This window comes from Propithecus coquereli, unplaced genomic scaffold, assembly GCF_000956105.1.
Source record: "Propithecus coquereli isolate 6110/MARCELLA unplaced genomic scaffold, Pcoq_1.0 Scaffold438, whole genome shotgun sequence".
NCBI classification, from domain to species: Eukaryota; Metazoa; Chordata; class Mammalia; order Primates; family Indriidae; genus Propithecus; species Propithecus coquereli.
The window spans coordinates 1768598-1786849 of NW_012150152.1; the positions used below are offsets into that span (position 1 = coordinate 1768598).

The 18252-nt window shown below is 56.9% G+C and overlaps 1 protein-coding gene across 1 annotated transcript; it reads left to right on the forward strand.

The window, feature by feature from the left end:
* Nucleotides 1–749: 749 nt before the first annotated feature.
* PLVAP (plasmalemma vesicle associated protein) lies at nucleotides 750–13916 on the forward strand. Its single transcript, XM_012654118.1, has 6 exons — nucleotides 750–1106; nucleotides 5640–5736; nucleotides 5832–6544; nucleotides 8712–8769; nucleotides 8924–9005; nucleotides 13828–13916. Exons 1-6 carry the CDS (start codon nucleotides 750–752, stop codon nucleotides 13832–13834), a joined length of 1314 nt encoding a protein of 437 aa, XP_012509572.1. The 3' UTR covers nucleotides 13835–13916.
* The last annotated feature ends 4336 nt before the right edge of the window (nucleotides 13917–18252 follow it).

An 18252-nucleotide genomic window follows, 5' to 3' on the forward strand; every position in this document is an offset into this window, starting at 1 on the left:
AGACAGGCGAGGCCCCTCCCTGAGCTCACACGGGCTGCAGCCGGCTCTTGCCGGCCCCAAGTTCATTGCTCTTTGTGCTGCTGTTTCCAGAGCACTTATTGAGCACCTGCATGGGTGAGCGGGATGCTGGGTAGGATGACAGAGCTTGGAGAACAGCGCCACCGCCATCCAGGGCTCAGCTCTCTGTGAGGCCCTCGTGTGCAATTACTGAGCACCTAGTGTTTGTCCATTCCTGGGCTAAGCCTTCCCCACATTTTATCCATTCAGTAGGCAGCTGCCCCAGTGAAGCGGGCACACGTCTGCAGCCAGCCTGCTTCGAGGTCAAGACTGGCTCCGGGAACTAACAGCATGAAATGCCAGAACAGTGCTTTCTCCTTCCTGTGCCTCAGTTTCCCCTCCACACGAGGGCGACAGCAGCTGGCTCTGGACCACTAAGCAAGCGATATGAGGCGAATGCCGAGAACAGCGCCGGGCCGAGCACAGGCCGCCAGGGCCAAGTGGGGCGGGGGAGTCTGCCCTTCCCTCGGGGGCCCCAGCTGGTGACAGCCAGAGAGGCCCGCCAGGCCGACCGCCCTGTCCTCCGCCTTGTCCGCTCACAGCCAGGGTGGGAGTGTTGTGATAACCCGCAGCCCCCGTTTCCTCCCGGCCAGGAAGGAGCCAGGCGGAGGAAGTATTAAGAGAGGTAATATAAACACGGCCCTGCGCGGCCAGAGCGCGGGGACAGTCGCCGGCCGCAGACGGGTCTGGCCATGGATCGCGGCGGGCCGTACGCGCGGACGGGCGGCGGCCCTCGGGGCTGCTGGTACTACCTGCGCTACTTTTTCCTCTTCGTGTCGCTCATCCAGTTCCTCATCATCCTGGGGCTCGTCCTCTTCATGGTCTACGGCAACGTGCACGTGAGCACCGAGTCCAACCTGCAGGCCACCGAGCGCCGGGCCGAGGACCTGTACAGCCAGGTGGAGAGGCTCACCGTCTCCCTGACCAACCTGTCCAGGGAGTTCAACCTCACCTCCAGCGCCAAGAACGCCATCATGCAGCTGCTGCTGAGCGCCCGCCGCGACCTGGACCGCATCAACGCCAGCTTCCGCCAGTGCCAGGGCGACCGGGTAAGGCTGCCAGCCCGACGCTCACCTCGGGGACCCTGGGCAAGTCACATCACTCTCAGAGCCTGGGTTTCCTCACCCACCAGACGGGATGGCCACAGAAGGCCGCGTAGATAAGCAATGCGCTTCTGTTTCTGGTATAACTGCATCCCATGCAGTATTTGGTGGGGTTTGTTTGTTTGCTTTAATTTTTTGGAGACAAGGTCTCATGCTATCCCCAGCTGGAGTGCAGTGAGTGGCATGATCACAGCTCACTGCAGCCTCCTACTCCTGGGCTCAAGCGATCCTCCTGCCTCAGCCTCCCAAGTAGCTGGGACAACAGGCACGCACCAGCACACCTGGCTAATTTTTCTTATTTTTTGTAGAAACAGGGTCTTGCTCTGTTGCCCAGGCTGGTCTCAAACTCCCAGCCTCAAGCGATCCTCCTGCCTCGGCCTCACTTCCACCATGCCCGACCCCATGCAATATTTGGGATATACTTATAACTAAAAGAATTATTCATTGCCACTCCAGAATTCAGGTTTAACTGGGCATCCTATATGTTAACAGGCAGCCCTGAGCCCATGACTTAATAGGCACAGATAGAGCATCCAGAATGTTCCAGCACACACTAGCTACAGATGAGAAGTGGCTGAACAAAAGCTCAGAGCATTTTGTTCTTACTCATGGATAATATGTACAAAGGGCTCAAATTCTCCCGATGCTGGGTGCCCGCGTTAGAAACATGTTATCGCTGAATCCCGGGGACAGGGAGAAGTTGGACACCCTTTTGCAGTCATGGAAATGGGGGCCTGAGAAGGTAGGTGGTTTCCCCAACAGGACAGAGACAGGTGGGCTCTGGGCACAGCCGCAGCTGTGCACGTGGGGTCTCATGGAGATCTTTGCCCCTGGCACCACCCGTTTGTGTCAAACACGCTCGACAATCCTCTCACACCCGCTTCCCCTAGAGGGGTCCTGCCGCCCTAAGACACCGAGAGGAGGCGGCGTGGGGGCTCCTCCGTAGGGGCGAGGTGGGGTGAGAGATGGGAGGTGGAGGTGGGAGGGGGAAGGTGGGAAGACCACCCGGCCCCCGCGCTGGGCCGGAAGTTGTGCTCAGCCCCATCACAACTGTCTAGGGGGGCCCTGTCTCTCCCTCCCAGAACCCCAGGGCAGTGTTCCCCCAAATCCCCAGGGTATGGTGAATCCCCTCTCAGACCCCCAGAATGGGATAGGTCCCCCTCACACAGCAGGGTAGGGCTATGTGGCCCCTCTGCCCCCCACCCCCAGGCCATGACAGCCTTCTCAGACCTCTTAGCTCCGGGGACTTGGCCCATTTGGGTCTTCCATGTTGCATGCCACCGCCGAGCCCAGGATCATACAACTGTAGATGCTCCAATGACCCCCAGAATTGTGGGCCCCCCATCATAGAATATTAGACACCTAAGACTGCCTTTTTAAAACTTAACAGCTTGGCCAGGCGCGGTGGCTCACACCTGTAGTCCCAGCACTCTGGGAGGCCAAGGCGGGAGGATCGCTTGAGGTCAGGAGTTGGAGGCTGCAGTGAGCTGTGACGACGCCGCTGCGCTCCAGCCTGGGTGACAGAGTGAGACTCTGTCTCAAAAAAGAAAAGAAAAATTGAAAATCATAGCTTTTTTTCTTTTCTTTTTTTTTACCTTCAAGTTGACAAATTCCACTTGCTTGCAATTCCTCAGGGTTCCATCTCCGGGGATCCTGGGGCCCGTGGTCGCGGCCACCCAGCCCCAGCCCCGAGACAGGGGGCACGGTGTGGGGAGACAGCCCCCACCCTGTCCCAGCCATGGCGGCTCCATTTGTCTCTGATCTTAGTGAGGACAAATGTTGGTGTTCCTGCTGCCCTGGTGGTGCTAAGAAATGTGATTTTGGTATTTGTTTGTTTGTTTGCTTTTTAGAGACAGGGTCTCGTTCTGTCACCCAGCCTGGAGTGCAGAGACGCAATCGTAGCTCACTGCAGCCTCCAACTCCTGGGCTCAGCGAGCCTCCTGCCTCAGCCTCCCGAGCAGCTGGGACTACTGGTGCTCACGTCACCATGCCTGGCTGATTTTTCTTTTTCTTTCTTTTTTTTCTCTGTGTTTTCCTTTTTTTTCTTTCTCTTCATTTTTAAAACAATATAGTGCAGACTGCATTTCTCACAGTAGAATATAATGGTCAATTTTTCTATAAAAAAAACATTCTCAGAGATTTATAAATGCGCTTAGTGCTTGAACAGGCCTTGGAGAGAGATACAGTACCGCTTCTGGAGCACCAGAGGGGCCAGGACTTGGGGGACTTGGGGACTTGGGGCCTTGCGGACTTGATGGAGGGGTGGACTCCTGCCTACCTGCCCCTCCTCGATGGTGTGGGACAGGCCTTGGAGGGTCATTTGCAGGAACGGAGTTGGATTGGGCCTCCCTGTTAAAACCAGTAGGTTGCCCCCTCACTGGCTCCCAGGAGACTCCCCGAAGAAGGCAAAGTAGGGTCCCTCTAAATGGGGTCTAAGATTGCAGGCCCTTTGTTAGCTCCTATGGCGCCTTTGTGTGAATAGGAAAATGGTGTTCCTTCCTCAAAATGTGGAAAATTGTAATAAATATACAAGTTTAGGATGCCAGTGGTGTCTCCTTGGATGAGGTGCACTTGTGCAGTGCACAACCTGCACAACTGTGTCCAGTAGCCCTGTAAGATGTACTGGAGGGAAGGGGGAAGATGGTAGTCCAGGGTTTGGAGAATGGGGATGGGTTAGGAAGGAATGGTGGGAGTGGAGGGTGGGAGGAAAGGGGAATCAGTAGTCCCTGGGGCCTCTATCAGAGTGGTCTTCACCTGGCTTGGTTGGTGGGGGGACACTCTGGGCCCAGTGACTTCCTATAGGCCCCCTTTCTTTGCTCCTTTTCTAGGAGACTGGGGAGGTCGTGTGGGAAAACTCAGCCACCTGACCCCTGGGGGCTGCTCTGACCCTCACCCTGACTCTGGAGCGTCCCACTTCCTCCTGCGTCCCACCCTGGCCTGAGCCCCTCTCCCAGGAGACCCAGAAAGAACCATTCCTGTTTTTAAGTGGTTTCTCTCTCCCTGCCTCTGCCAGCTTCGATAGAGGAAGGCGTGGACGTCAGCTGCTGTCCCCGGGCCCTCCCCAGGTCCTGGGGCAGCCGATAGTGGGACAGGGCCTTGGTGCTTGAGGTCACCCTGCCACCCCCCAACCGGCAGTGACATGGCAGAGGCCAGCCCGGCTTCCCTGTGGGCATTGGCGGGCACAGGGCAGGGCTGGGCGCCCCCACGAGCCACCCACCCTGTTCTGTGGGCTGCCTCCCCCTGCAGCGCCCTGTCCGTCCACCCGCGTGTCCGCTGGGCAGGCCGTATCTGTGGAAGGGCAGGCGGACGTGGGCTTGCTGGTGGCCGAGCAGCTGGGGCACAGCACCATCTGGTAGCCCTTGCCCAGCATCTGCCCCTGCTGTCGTTGGTGAGACACTCTGCGGCTGCAGGCTGCTGCTCAGCACCAACGTGCGGAGCACACTCTTGCTGGGCAGGCCCGACGGGGCGTCCGTGGGAGGCCCAGCCAGCTCCCGGGATGCCACAGGCCCCAGCTTGGTGACCGCCACGGCCGCCGCCGGGTTGTAGCCTTCGCTGGTGGGGGGAATTTTTCTATTTTTAGTAGAGACGGGGTCTCGCTCTTGCTCAGGCTGGTCTGGAACTCGTGAGCTCAATCGATCCTCCCGCCTCGGCCACCCAGAGTGCTGGGATTACAGGGTGAGCCACTGCGCCCGGCCCAGAATTGTAAATTCTTTCTTTAAAAATGGCTTTATTAGGCCGGGCGCGGTGGCTCACGCCTGTAATCCTGGCACTCTGGGAGGCCAAGGCGGGAGGATTGGTTGAGGTCAGAAGTTTGAGACCAGCCTGAGCAAGAGCAAGACCCCATCTCTACTAAAATATAAAATAGAAAGAAATTAGCTGGACAACCAAAAACATATAGAAAAAATTAGCTGAGCGTGGTGGTGCGTGCCTGTAGTACCAGCTACTCGGGAGGCTGAGGTAGGAGGATCGCTTGAGCCCAGGAGTCGGAGGTTGCTGTGAGCTATGATGATGCCACTGCACTCCAGCCAGGGTGACTGAGAGAGACAAAAAAAACCCCTACCTCCCAATACAGCCGTCCTCTGAGGTACTGGAGGTTGGGACATGAACATGTGACTTGGGGTGAGAACACAGTTGAGCTGTAACTCATCCTTGTCGCGATCACTTGACCATGAACGTGAGTGTCACGCTTTCCAAGCCCACGCAGCCGTAGCAGGCACCGTACTGTTTCCTTTCCATTTCGGAGCAGTGGGAGTCGCAGCTCGGCGTGCGGCCGGGCAGCGCGCCCCACGCGCGCATGAGCGGTAGGGATCGTCAACTCTCCTGCAGATCACAGAAACATCCCCGCGCAGGAGCAATGCCCTTGCGAACTCGGCTCTGCCGGCCATCTGGGTGCCCGATCTGGGTCTGGGCAGTCCCAGGGAGGGCTGGCCACTGAGCTCTGTCCTGTGCTGTCCCCACCCCGACCCCGAACCGGAGCAGGCCATGTACGCGAACAATCAGCGGTACGTAGCTGCGATCATCTTGAGCGAGAAGCAGTGCCAAGATCATCTCAAGGAGACGAACAAGAGCTGCGACGGTGAGCGCCAAAGCCACGGGGAGCTGGGGCGGGGCTCTGCACAGCGCTCTCAGCAGCTGCTGATCTTCCTGGGTCTCGTGGTCTTGTTCCCTTAGCGCTGCTCCTCATGCTGGGTCAGAAAGCCAAGACGATGGAGGTGGAGCTGGCCAAGGAGAAGGCGGTCTGCACCAAAGACAAGGAAGGCTTGTCGCTGAGCAGGCGCGTGGTGGAGGAACAGCTGGCCGAGTGCTCGAAAGCCCGGGAGCAGCAGCGGCAGGAGCGGCAGCTGGCCGAGGACCGGCTGCAAAAGGTGCAAGCCCTCTGCCTCCCGCTGGACAAGGACAAGTTTGAGACGGATCTGCGTAACCTGTGGCGGGATTCCATCATCCCACGCACCCTGGACTCCCTGAGCTACGGCCTCTACCACCCCCTGGGCTCAGAAGTGGCCTCCATCCGGAGAAGCTGCGACCACATGCCCAGCCTCATGAGCACCAAGGTGGAAGAGCTGGCCCGGAGCCTCAGGGCCGGCGTGGAGCGCGTGGCCCGCGAGAACTCAGACCTCCAGCGCCAGAAGCTGGAAGCCGAGCAGGGGCTGCGGGCCAGTCAGGAGGCGAGAGAGAAGGCGGAGAAGGAGGCTCAGGCCCGGGAGGCCAAGCTCCAGGCCGAGTGCGCCCGGCAGACGCAGCTGGCGCTGGAGGAGAAGGCGGTGCTGCGGAAGGAGCGGGACGGCATGGCCAAGGAGCTGGAGGAGAAGAAGCGAGAAGCAGAACAGCTGAAGATGCAGCTGGCCATCAGCAACGCGGCCCTGGACACCTGCATCAAGGCCAAGGTAGGCTGGCAGGGCCCGGGAGGCTGCACTGGAATCGGATCCAGCGCCAAGCTGGTGGTGGTGACATTGAACTTGAGTTTGGAGCGGGTTTGAGGTTCCTGGTCTACACTGGGTGAGTTTCAGGTCCCTCGAGACGCTCACCAGTGTTAGGACCAGGACAGAGTCTGGAATGGAGGTAGGAGCTGAGATGGGAGTAGGGTTAAGACTGGAAGTCAAGGTCGGTTTGTGCCTCCAGTTGCCGTGGGGTCTGGGTTTGTCATCCAGCTGCAATTGGAGTTGGGGTTGATTCTGAAGGGAGGTTGGGTTTTCATGTTGGGCTCAGATTTTTAGCAGGTTTTAAGTTCAGAATTGGCTTTGGATTTCAGGTTTTGGGGGACTGGCTCAGAGTCGTTCCAGGGATGGTGTTTAGGATCAGGGTCCAGTTGATTTAAAGAGCAGGTTGCGTGAACAGGTGAATCTAGAATTTCCATTGCTTTGGGATTGGGTTGAGTTGAGGCATTGAAGGTGGATTTGGAACTGAGGTTGGGTGACTTTGCTGGTGGCTATTGACTCGAGAGTTGGGTTTCGGATTACAGTTGTGTATGAATGTAGGATTTTATTGGTGTCAGAATTGGGGTGGAGTTTGGAATTGGTAATGACGCTGAGAAAGGTTAAGAATTGAGGCTGGGGTTAAGTTTAGGGGATGCTGGTGGGCCTCAAATTGATTTAGGGTTAGGATTAGGGGTTCATCTAAGGTTGAGGCTAGGACTGGGATTCGGATCACGGTTGAGACTGTCCTCGAGTTGAGTTGAGGAATTGGAGGGAGTGGTAAGGGTTGGGAGCGACACTGCTGAGAGGACGTCTAGAGGAAGAGTTGACGTGGACATTGAATTTGTGTTTATGCTGGGCTGAGATGAGCTCCTGGTCACCGCTACGCCTAGAGTTGGTTTGGGTTAAAGTTAGGGTTCCATTTAGGACTCCATTGATCTCAGACTTGGGGTTGAATTTGGAGTTTGGATTGTGAGAAAAGGTTACAAATTGAGTCAGGCGCCATATGTAGGGTGGTTGTTGGGCATAGAGTTGGGTGAATAATGAATCTTGGACCTTGGTGACTTCAGAATTGAGTTGAGTTGAGGCATTGAACTTGCAGCGAGGATGAGGTACGTGCAGGTGGCTGGTGGGTCTAGAGATGGTTAGAGGTTTGGGGACAAGGGTGGAATTTCAAATTCCATTGGCATTGAGATCGGGATTGGTATTGACAATGGGTTAGGAGTTGAGGTTGGGTTGGGCTGGAATTGGGATATAGTTGAGTTAAAGCATTGGGCGACCCTGGGTGAGGGCTGGGGCGACATTGGGTTTGGAGTGAGGGTCAGACCTGGATGTAGAGTAGAAGCTAGTGTGGATGCTGATCTTGGGGTGGGGCTGGGTTGAGGTGAACTTGGGGTAAGTGATGGGCCTGGGGCTGTTTCAAGTTTAAGGTCAGGGCTCCATAGAGCCTTAGGTTTGGAGTGAGGTTTGGGCTGGGATTGGGACTGAGGATGGGTTTCAGGTGGGAGCTGGGCAGAGGCTGGAATCGGGTGTGGAGCCGGGCAGGTGTTTATGGGTGGGCATGGTGGGACCAAGGGCTGGGACCGGAGAAATGGGCTCATCATAGACGTCAGGTCTAGGGGATGACTGGAACCAGAGTTGGATCTGGTCAGGTCCAGTTTGTAATTGGAGTTGGGGCCAGGTTGGGGCCTGACTCTCTAAGGGAGGCTGAGTTTTCACGTCAGGACCAGGCGACTGAGTTCAGAACTGGCTGGCATGTCAGGTTTCAGGGCATTGGCTGAGGCTGTCCCAAGGACAGCTGTTAGGGCCAGGGTCCAGCTGGCTTCAGACTGCAGGGGCCACGGCGAGTGGGTGTGTTCACTTGGGGCCACGGACTGGGACTGGATGGGCGAGGAGGCTGTGAGGGAGACTGAGGCAGGGCAGCCCTGCGGAATGGGGTGTTTGAGGACTGCCGAGGGAAGCCAGTCCCTGGAGTCCCCAGGTCATTTGAGGGCTCACGGTGGGTGCAGGTGACTGCGTTCATTATCACGTGTGTCTTTCTAAATGGGGCTCTGTTGCCCTGCCCTGGAAGGAACCTTGCTGGGGCTGGAGCTCAGGGGTCCTGGTTCCTGCCAACCTCCTTCCACCATTCTTCCCACAGTCACAGCCGATGTCAGTGCCGAGACCTGTGGGGCCTGCCCCCAACCCCCCGCCCATCGGTGAGTGACACAGGGCAGAGCCAGGAAGTAGGGGAGGGGCTCCTTTCCACTTTGCACCCCACCTCAGTCCTGCTGCCCTGGGCTGCCAGTCCATCCCTGGGGACAGGGGCTGCTGAGGCAGTAGGTCAAGCTTGACCCCTCCCTCTCTCTCTAGACACAGCTGATCTGGAGGAATTCAAGAGGAGGATCCTGGAGTCCCAGAGGCCCCCTGTAGGCAACCCTGCAGCCCCATCCAGGTAAGACGCTGGGCAGGCTGAGGTGGTTCAGTCTCAGGGCGGTGGGTGAAGATAGGACCAAAAGTGGGGATGAAGGGAGGCTGATATCACATTTGCTGTTTCCTTAATTGAGTGTCTGCTGTATACTAGGCCCTGTGCTGGCCTGGGGGACACAGCAGTAACCAAGACACACCCAGCTCTGTCCTCATGAAGCTCCCTGAATAGTGGGCCAGACAGACAATGTGTCATGATAAGACAAACCAAGAGTCTACAATTATTAGGCACCATTGTGAGCGCTACACAGTTCTAAGCACGTTGATTAAATAAGCTAACTTATTTAATCCTCACAACCTTAATTGGTGGGCAAGCTACTATGATTTCCACTCTCCAGATAAGGAAAGTGAGGCCCAGAGAGGGCATGCATTGTGCCTCGGGTAACACAGCCAGGGAGCGGCAGAGCTGCTACACGAACCCAGTGATCAGACTCCAAACAGGCAAGCGAGGCAAGGAGACCCTTCTCCTGGGTCTTTGAGCTGGAGCATGAGAAGGAACTGCCTCAGGGAAAGGAGGGGGAACCGTGTTTCAGGCAGCAGGAACAGCCAAGGCAAAGACCCAGAAGCTGGACAGGGTGAGAGAAGAGTCTGGCCCCGTGTGGTGGCTCACGCCTGGAGCTCCAGCACTCTGGGAGTCCAAGGCGTGACGATCACTTGAGCCCAGGAATTCAAGACCAGCCTGGGCAACATAGCGAGACCCTGTCTCTACACAAAATGAAACAATTAGGCAGTGGTGGCGCATGCCTGGAGCTCCAGCTACTCAGGAGGCTGAGGCAGGAGCATCGCTGAGCCCAGCAGTTGGAGGCTGCAGTGAGCTGTGATAAGGCCACTGCACTCCAGCCTCGGCGACAGAGCGAGACCCTGTCTCTTAAAAAAAAAAAAATGGGAGTCTCTGAAGTCAAGAGTTGGAAACACTTTGCTAACTGTAAAGTGCCGTCCACAAGGAGTCAGGGCCCCAGGGCGGTGCATCGAGGGCACCCGGCACACGCTGAGGTCATGGCTCGTTGCCTTTGCCCCGTCACCTCCTCCTGGGTTGGTCATCCGTCAGACTACACCGTGTGCGTCACGGGGATGTGACTCAGGCCGCCTTCCCAAGAGCACCCTGTGCTCCCTCCAGGGTCCTGGCCACTCGCGTTCGGGTGCGGAGGAGTCAGGGATGGGCGTTGCCACTTGCAGCTCAGGCGCTGAGGCTTCAGGAGGCACCAGGATGTTTGAAGTCAGATCCCCTTGACTCCAAAGACTGGGCCTGTGACTGTTTTGCCACCAGGCTTTTGTCAGAGGTTTGCCAACTCCCCAGGGTGCTCCACGTCCAGATCCAGCTCCACCATGCCTCTTACATACCCCCTCTGATGGGGAGCTCACCCCATTGCCAAGCTGCCCCTTACCCCCTTTGCTATAGTTGGGTCTGCCTGGGAGAAAGTTCTCAGCCCCAGAAAGCCCCCAAAAAGGGAAACAAGAAAGTGGGGAGGAGATCCCTGCCCCAGGCAAACACAATTCCCCCCGCATCTTGGCAAGGAAGGAGGACCTATTATTATCCCCACTTCTCAGAGGAGGGAACTGAGGCCCCAGGGAAGTAGCCAGCCCGGGGTCATGAGCGTGGCAAGTCAGGGCCAGGGCCGGGCTCCCAGCCCAGGACTGTCTGGACTGAAAACCGGAGAAGCACTTGACATTGTTTACCCTAAATGACGTCGCCCCGCTGAGAAAACAATGTGCACTTAAGCCAGGGCCGTGGCAGCTTCTCTCTTCAGGGTCGCAGGAAGGGCCGCTCCCCCCCCCCCAGAGGGGGACCAGGTACAAGTGGGCTGGGGCTGTCAGCTCTGGCTTCACCGGGCAACTTGGAGCGTGTCACCAGGCTTTTAATTATTTTTAAATTATCATTATCATTGTTTTAGAGAGACAGGGTCTTGCTCTGTTGCCCAGGCTGGAGTGAAGTGGCAGGATCATAGCTCACTGCAGCCTCGAAGCGCTGCGATTACAGATGGAGCCCCCACACCCACCCACAATTTCAGAGGCACCTAATGAAAGACACGGCCAAAGTCCAGCATCAAAGCAGCCACCCCACGCGCTGGGAGAGCTGATCTTTCTTTTCCGCTCTGATTCTTTCTACGCCTCCAGAAAGTCTCAGTTTAGCGGTGCGTGGTGGCACGTGCCTACAGTCCCAGCTACTCGTGAGGCCGAGGTGGGAGGATTGCTCGAGCCCAGGAGTTCGAGACCAGCCTGGGCAATGTTGCGAGACCCCATTTCTAAAAAAATTAACACTAAATTTGAATTTTAAAAAAATTCTCATTAGTAGGCCGGGCGCGGTGGCTCACGCCCGTAATCCTAGCATTCTGGGAGGCCGAGGCGGGCGGATTGTTTGAGCTCAGGAGTTCGAGACCAGCCTGAGCAAGAGCGAGACCCCATCTCTACTAAAATTAGAAAGAAATTAATTGGACAACTAAAAATACATAGAAAAAATTAGCCGGGCATGGTGGCGCATGCCTGTAGTCCCAGCTACTCGGGAGGCTGAGGCAAGAGGATCTCTTGAGCCCAGGAGTTTGAGGTTGCTATGAGCTGGGATGACGCCACGGCACTCTAGCCCGGGCAACACAGTGAGACTCTGTCTCAAAAAAAAAAAAAAAAAATTCTCATTAGTATCGTGGTTAGCCAAGGAGAGAGAGAGAGAGAAACTCTGAGCTCGTGCTAACTCACCCGAGCAGGAGCAGAACACGCGCATGTCCCCCAAGCTCACAGATCAACGGGAGACCCAGGGCCCTGCACCAGCTGAACTTAGGCACAAGGTCTTGCTCTGACTGAACACTTTTAGTCACCTTCTCTCAATGACAAGTGCGCAGGCTTTCTTTGCTTGATGAGAATGAGTGTCCTTTGCAGACAAAGTTAAGACTACAAAATGGACATACGGACAAACGTCGAGCAAAGCTTTGTCCAGGGCCTCAGTGGCCGGCTATGGCAAAAAGTGTCATGTGAAAGGCTTCGGGTGGGAGTTCGGCCCTGGCTCCCCGGCTCCGAGCAGGGCGCACAGTGAGCACCGCTCAGGTTCGTTGTTATCGCGGCTATGTTTGCTTGCTCACTCGGTCTGCATTTACTGAGCAGCTGCTGGGTGCTGGGGACACAGCAGGGAACGAGGCACAGAAACCGCCCCTCCTGGGGTTCACAGTCTAGTAGGGCAGACGGATGATAAACCAGATGAATGTGCGATTCGAGGGCCCTTTGGTGACAAGCAAGACGGAAAAGCTATAAGGAAGTGTGAAAAGGTTGGAATTTTGGTTGGGCACAGTGGCTCACACCTGTGGTCCCAGCACTCTGAGACGCTGAAGCAGGAGGATCACTTGAGGCCAGCAGTTCAAGACCAGCCTGGACAACATAGCAAGACCCCATCTCTACAAAAAGTAGAAAAATTAGCCAGGCGTGGTGGCACCTGCCTACAGTCCCAGCTACTCGGGAGGCTGAGGCCAGGAGTTGGAGGCTGCCGTGAGCTATGATGATGCCCCTGCACTCTAGTTCGGGTGAAGGTTGCAATTTTTCCATGGGGGACAGGGCAGGCTTCACAGAGGAGGTGATATTTGAGCAGAGACCTAAAGGAGGTGAGGGCAAAGCTATGGGGAGATCCCGGAAAAGGAGCACCAGGCAGAGGGCCCAGCCTGTGCAAAGGCCCTGCCTGGGGCGTTTGAAGCAGGAGGCCAGTGTGGCTGGAGCAGAGGGCCTGCCGAGGACAGGAAAGGAGGTGAGGGCAGGGAGGTGGCCAGGGCCTGTGGCTACTGTGAGGACTTCGGGAGCCCTGAGAGGGCTGCGAGCGGAGGAGGGACACGACCCAGCGCAGGCATTCACAGGCCCCTTTGGGCCACTGCTGGCGAACAGACTAGCGGATGACGGGTGGGAGCTGGGGCACAACGATGGGGACTTCTGTCTGTGGAAAGTGGGGTGTGGGGAAGGCGTGGCCATCGCAGTGAGGACTGGAGCTGGGTGATTCCTGGTTGAGGATGGAGCCTGGGGCCAGCGACGGGGACCAGAGCCAGCCAAAGAACGTGAGGCCACTCGGGCTCCAGGGAAGAGGGGGAAGGAAGGGAGAGGACCCAGCGGAAGTGAGACTTGGCTGCAGCCCCCTCCTCCCCAAGCAGGAAACAGCCTCTGCGCCAACCCGTGACCCCTCGGAGAAACTTTGCCAGGCCCGGGAGGGGGAAGGGCACTCCAGACAGCAGGAGGCTCGCGCGAAGGCATGGGGGGTGGTGCACGGAAGTGGCGTGAAGGCCCTTGCAATTGTTGGGACTTCATCAGGGTTGGGTTCCCTGATGGGGAGGCCTGGCAGAGGCAGCGGGGTGGAGCGTTGAATGCCAGATCTTGAGGCTCGGGCTTTGTCCTGTGGAGCTGGGGAGCCATGGAGGGTGTGTGAGAAGGGGCAGGTTCCTCGCTCAATTCTGTATAGACAAAAGAGGGAGACTGAGACTCCACCTTGGGGACCAGTGGGGTGAGGGTTGGGGGGCAGCATGAGCAGGGGCCTTGGGGCAACTTCTCAGTATCTTCAGAAGCTTAGGAAACACGGGGAGAGTTAGACAAGTTGCAGTGGAGGCTTAGGGCTCATGAGGTGCCCTCTCTGACCCTCAGTCTCTTCCTCTGTCTCATGGGGAGGAACACACTCAGTCTCATAATCCCGGGGCCCAGTGTGGGAGGAGGAAGGGTGCAGGTCTTCAGGACATCTTGCCGCCACTGACCACGAGTCTCCAGGGCCAGGCAAGATTTGTCCTTCCGTCCGTCTGATCGATTATCTTGCTGCCATTCCTTTCCTACCCTAGTGGCTGAGTAGGCTCCAGGCCCGAGGACCAAGAGGTGGCCCAGACTCGCCCGTCCGTGAACACGGTGCAGCGAGGTCCTCACAGTGCCTGACGCAGCCCCCCCCGCCCCCGCCCCGGCCGTCCCCGCCGCTGTCGGTCAACCTGCCCCACCGCACCGTTAACCCTGTCACAGCCCCGCACCGCGCGACCCCTCGCCCGTAGACACGGCGATGACATCACACACAGGCAGACATGGCGAGGACATCACCACGGCCGCGGTGATGTCGCACAGACGCAGTGACGATGTCACGCATCGGGCACCAACGTCGCATGTGTTCAGTCCCCTTCCCACGCTTTCCGCGCACGCCTCACCCGCGTCGCCCCCGCGCCGGCTCCCGCAGCGCCCGCAGCGTCCCGCCCAGACGCCTCCCTCCTCCGACCTCCTCGTCCCAGCGCCCCGCCAGGAGGCGACAGCAGGAAGCCATTCGCCTCCGCTCGGGAACAGCGTCAGGGCTGAGGGTCGCCCGCTGGCCCCACATACACAGCCCGCGCGGGAAGCCCCCCGCCCTTCCCTCTCCCGCACACCCGGCCCTGCCTGCGGCTGCGGAAATGCTGGTGGCACTTAATAAACGTTAGCAAATCCCTTCAAAGACTCTGGAGCTGTGATTTCTGCTTCGAAAAGGCACCACTTTGCCTTGAGGGAGAAAAAAAAGAAAGAAGATGGAAGCTGGCAAACACCTCCCCACGGTCCCCAGGCCCGAAGACCCTGCGCCCCGGAACAAACATGGGGGAGGCCAGCACTCCTCAGGGCACAGGTGTCTCTGTGTGGAAAGAGGAACCAGCAAAATCACGGCCAAAATGAGTTTAACGAAATGGCTGCAAAGCACCGCCTGCTGACAGAATATGTGTGAAATTTACTATTTCTTTTGTTAATGTTTAGTTTTCTTTTTTTAGAGACAGGATCTCACTTTGTTGCCCAGGCTGGAGTGCAGTGGCACAGTCATAGCTCACTACAGCCTCGAACTCCTGGGCTCAGGCGATCCTGCCTCAGCCTCCCGAGTAGCTGGGGCTACAGGCACGCACCGCCACGCCCAGCTAATTTTTCTTATCTTTTGGACAGATGGGGTCTCACTATGTTGCCCAGGCTGGTCTCGAACTCTCAGTCTCAAGCAATCCTCCCACTTCAGGCTCCCAAAGTGCTGGGATTACAGGCATGAGCCACTGCGTCCAGCTGGTATTTCTTTTAAAAAGCAGATTTGTAGCTTTGGTTTTTCTAGGTTTGCAAAGAATTCCCCAGGTACTGAGAACAATTTCTGAGGAAACACAGCCCTAGTGAATTACAGGAATTCCTCCTCATCAGAATGAGTCTAGGAGTAGCATCGCAAAAGTCCCAGGCCAGTCATTTTGTTTTGTTTTGCTTTTGCGGTGCCATGAGATTCCAGAAAAGGCACCAATGTCCGTTTGGGGAGTAGCCAGGGAAAAGTAAATTGGAGGAATACAAGGAAAACACACTGCACCCAACAGACCGGGCTGAAAACAATTTAAAAAGCCATAACACCCAGTGTGGGTGAAGATGTGGAGAAAAGAGCGTTTTCCAACAGGACTGGTAGAAATGCAAATCCTACTGTGGCCCTTCCAGAAACTATTTTGGCATCATGTAATAAAATTAAAGATGCCCAAACGCTTTGGCTTAGCAACCTCATCCCCAGGACTTTATCCCCAAGAAGGAAAAACTCCAAGACGTCAAGCAAATGGCCTTCGAGGGAAAAACTGCCTAAAAATTGTTTTCTAGAATCTCAGCTTGTCTCACCCGCGTCCCCTTGGTTCCTTCCCAGCCCATCCCCTGGGACCCTGGGCAGGGAGGGGGTGAGTCACGAGGAGCCAGGGCTGGCAGCGCCACGCTTAGGGAAGGCTTGTCTGGAGGGACAAAGGAGCGATATTTCCGGGATACGGAAACGCGGGCGAGAGACGGTCACTGCAGGAAACACTCGGCTGGGGCCCCGCCAAGCCAGGGCAGGGGGGTCAGCCCGCCGGGCTGCCCAGACAGGCTGGGCCGGAGGCCCCAAGGAAGCGGGGACGTCCCTGACCCTGCGCCTACTGTCCAGGCAGCCCAGAGTCCTGATGCTGGCCAGTTTGAGCAGCCTCACAAGGCCCGATTTGGGGTTCTAGAGCCAACCAACCCTCGGTTTGAACCTTGGCTCAGTCAATCCCAGCCTCCATTTTCTCATCCAAGAAATGGGTGCAATAATAATAATAATATTTCTAAACCCCGCAGATACATGGGTGCAGGTCTCTGAGCTTTGGGCACTTTGTGCCATCCAGAGCACCCTAAGATCTGGAATTCTCCTAACCGGCCCCGACGGCCTGGCCCTGGCTCAGCCCTCACACGTTGCACGTCAGCTGCTGCCTCTGGTACGGAGCCTGTGCTGGTCCAGAGGGATCCTCCCATCACAGAATCTGACCAAGCCCCTCTCCCACTCACCCACCATCCATGGCTCCCCATTGCCCTTAGAACAAAGTCTAGCTCCCCCACCCCCAAACACACACAGTCACAGTGCAGCTCTGCCTCCAGCTGTCCTGGACATTTAATTCTCTGAAAAAAGGCCCACCAAGCCTTTATTTGTGCTGTGCCTTCAGACTAGAACATCTTTTTCTTGCCTGACAAACTCTTCCTCCTTCAAGGCCCAACTCCAGAGATCCCTTCCTCCAGGCAGCCTTCTTTGATGCCCCAGATGTAGCCCTTGCTCCTCCTTTCAGACCCCCAGCCTCGTCACTCCCACTTTCCAGGCCCGACTCTGAGGCTCTGACTCTCCCAGGATGGCGGCTCCTCGGGAGGTGGGCTGGAGATGAGCTGGGCAGGGAGCAGTTGGCAGATCGGGCCCCTCCCTGACCCTGAGGTCCGGCCGCCCGGTGAGCCTCTGACTCTTTGGGGATTTCCTGCAACCTCTATAAATAACCCCCATGCATGGCGGCTTCCCACAAACCACCTCACCCTTCTTGGAAAAAAGGGACTGTAGCCAAGGACCTGAGTCCAGCTGTGAGCCAGGGCCCCGGGGGAGGCAGGGCCCAGGCATCTTGCCTAAAGAGCATCCCTGTCCCCCACCAGGCCCAGGCTCCGCTCGCCCCTCCTGGGGGCCTCCCTGACCCTCCCCATGTCGAGCCCCCCTGCTGGACCCACAGCATCGCTTTCCTCCTCTAGGCAGCATTTGTTTGTCTGCAAACTTGGCACAACAGTCATGATACCCGTGAACTGAGCTCATGGTGTGACCCTTTCCCTGAATGGACAAACGAATCCGTGAATGGTGGTATATTGCCATAAAGCCTGTGAACGAACAGGAGCAGGGGTCCCCTTTAGTGGGGCGGCCAGGCAATTCTGGGGCCCTCTTTTGATCCAGTTCATGCCCTTTGTCTGCCCTGGTGACCCGTGAAACCCGACAGCATGTAAATTCAACCCCTGGCGGTGGAGATCTTTTTCTGAGTCTTGGAAAGATCCTGACCCTATTTAGGACTCAGTTTCTGCCTTGTCCAGGAGTGAGCCACGCACATGCCACCAGCTAGGGCACGGAGGCCTGCCTGGGTCCTCCCTCCCAGGGCAGAAAACCCGAGCTCTGCGGGACGCCAGGAACCTCCTGTGCTAGGGCACAATGCCCTCTGCTGGCTGGTCGTCGCCATGTCAGGCTGCCCCAGATTCTCAGACGTCTGCCTGCCGGACCCCTGTTCCTGCTTTCCCTTCATCGCCCTCTCCTCTCTTCCCTCACTCTCCTCCAGTGACACTGGCCACCTCACTGTCCTGCGAACACACCATGATGCTCCCACCCCAGGGCCATTGCACGTGCAGTGTCCTCTGTCTCGGCTACTCTCCCCGGCCTGCTCCATCTGGCTTCCTTCTTCTCACCACTTAAACCCCAGCACAGTGTACCTACCTCCACCAGGCAGCCCACCCTCAGGCCTCCTCATCCCAAACTCACAAAGCAGCCAACAGACCTCACTGTAATGATCTCTATGTCTTCATTAACAAGGGCAGGGACCATGCCAGTGGTTCCCCTCAGTGTCCCCAGCACCCTGTCTGTTGCACAAGGGGCCCTCAGCAAACTCAAATTTGGATCCAAACAGACTTGTGTTCAAACCCCAAAGCTGGGGGACCTCCAGCAAATAACTACTTTTCTGAGCCTCAGTTTCCTCATCTGTAGCACTGGAACAAAATGCCCACAGCAGCGTGCTGTTGTGAAGAGTCAACAAAATCATGTGTACAATGCCTGCTCTTCGTAAGAGTTTGATAAATATTCACTGAGTGAATGAGTGAATGAATAAATGAATGAAGATTGAGCTTCAGGGAAGATTGTACAGGGAGCAGGGTCTGTGGATTTTGCAAGTCACTTTTAAGACAGAGGAGGCAAAATGTTGCCAGGCCCAGCAGTGCACGCCTAGTCCCAGCTACTCAGGAGG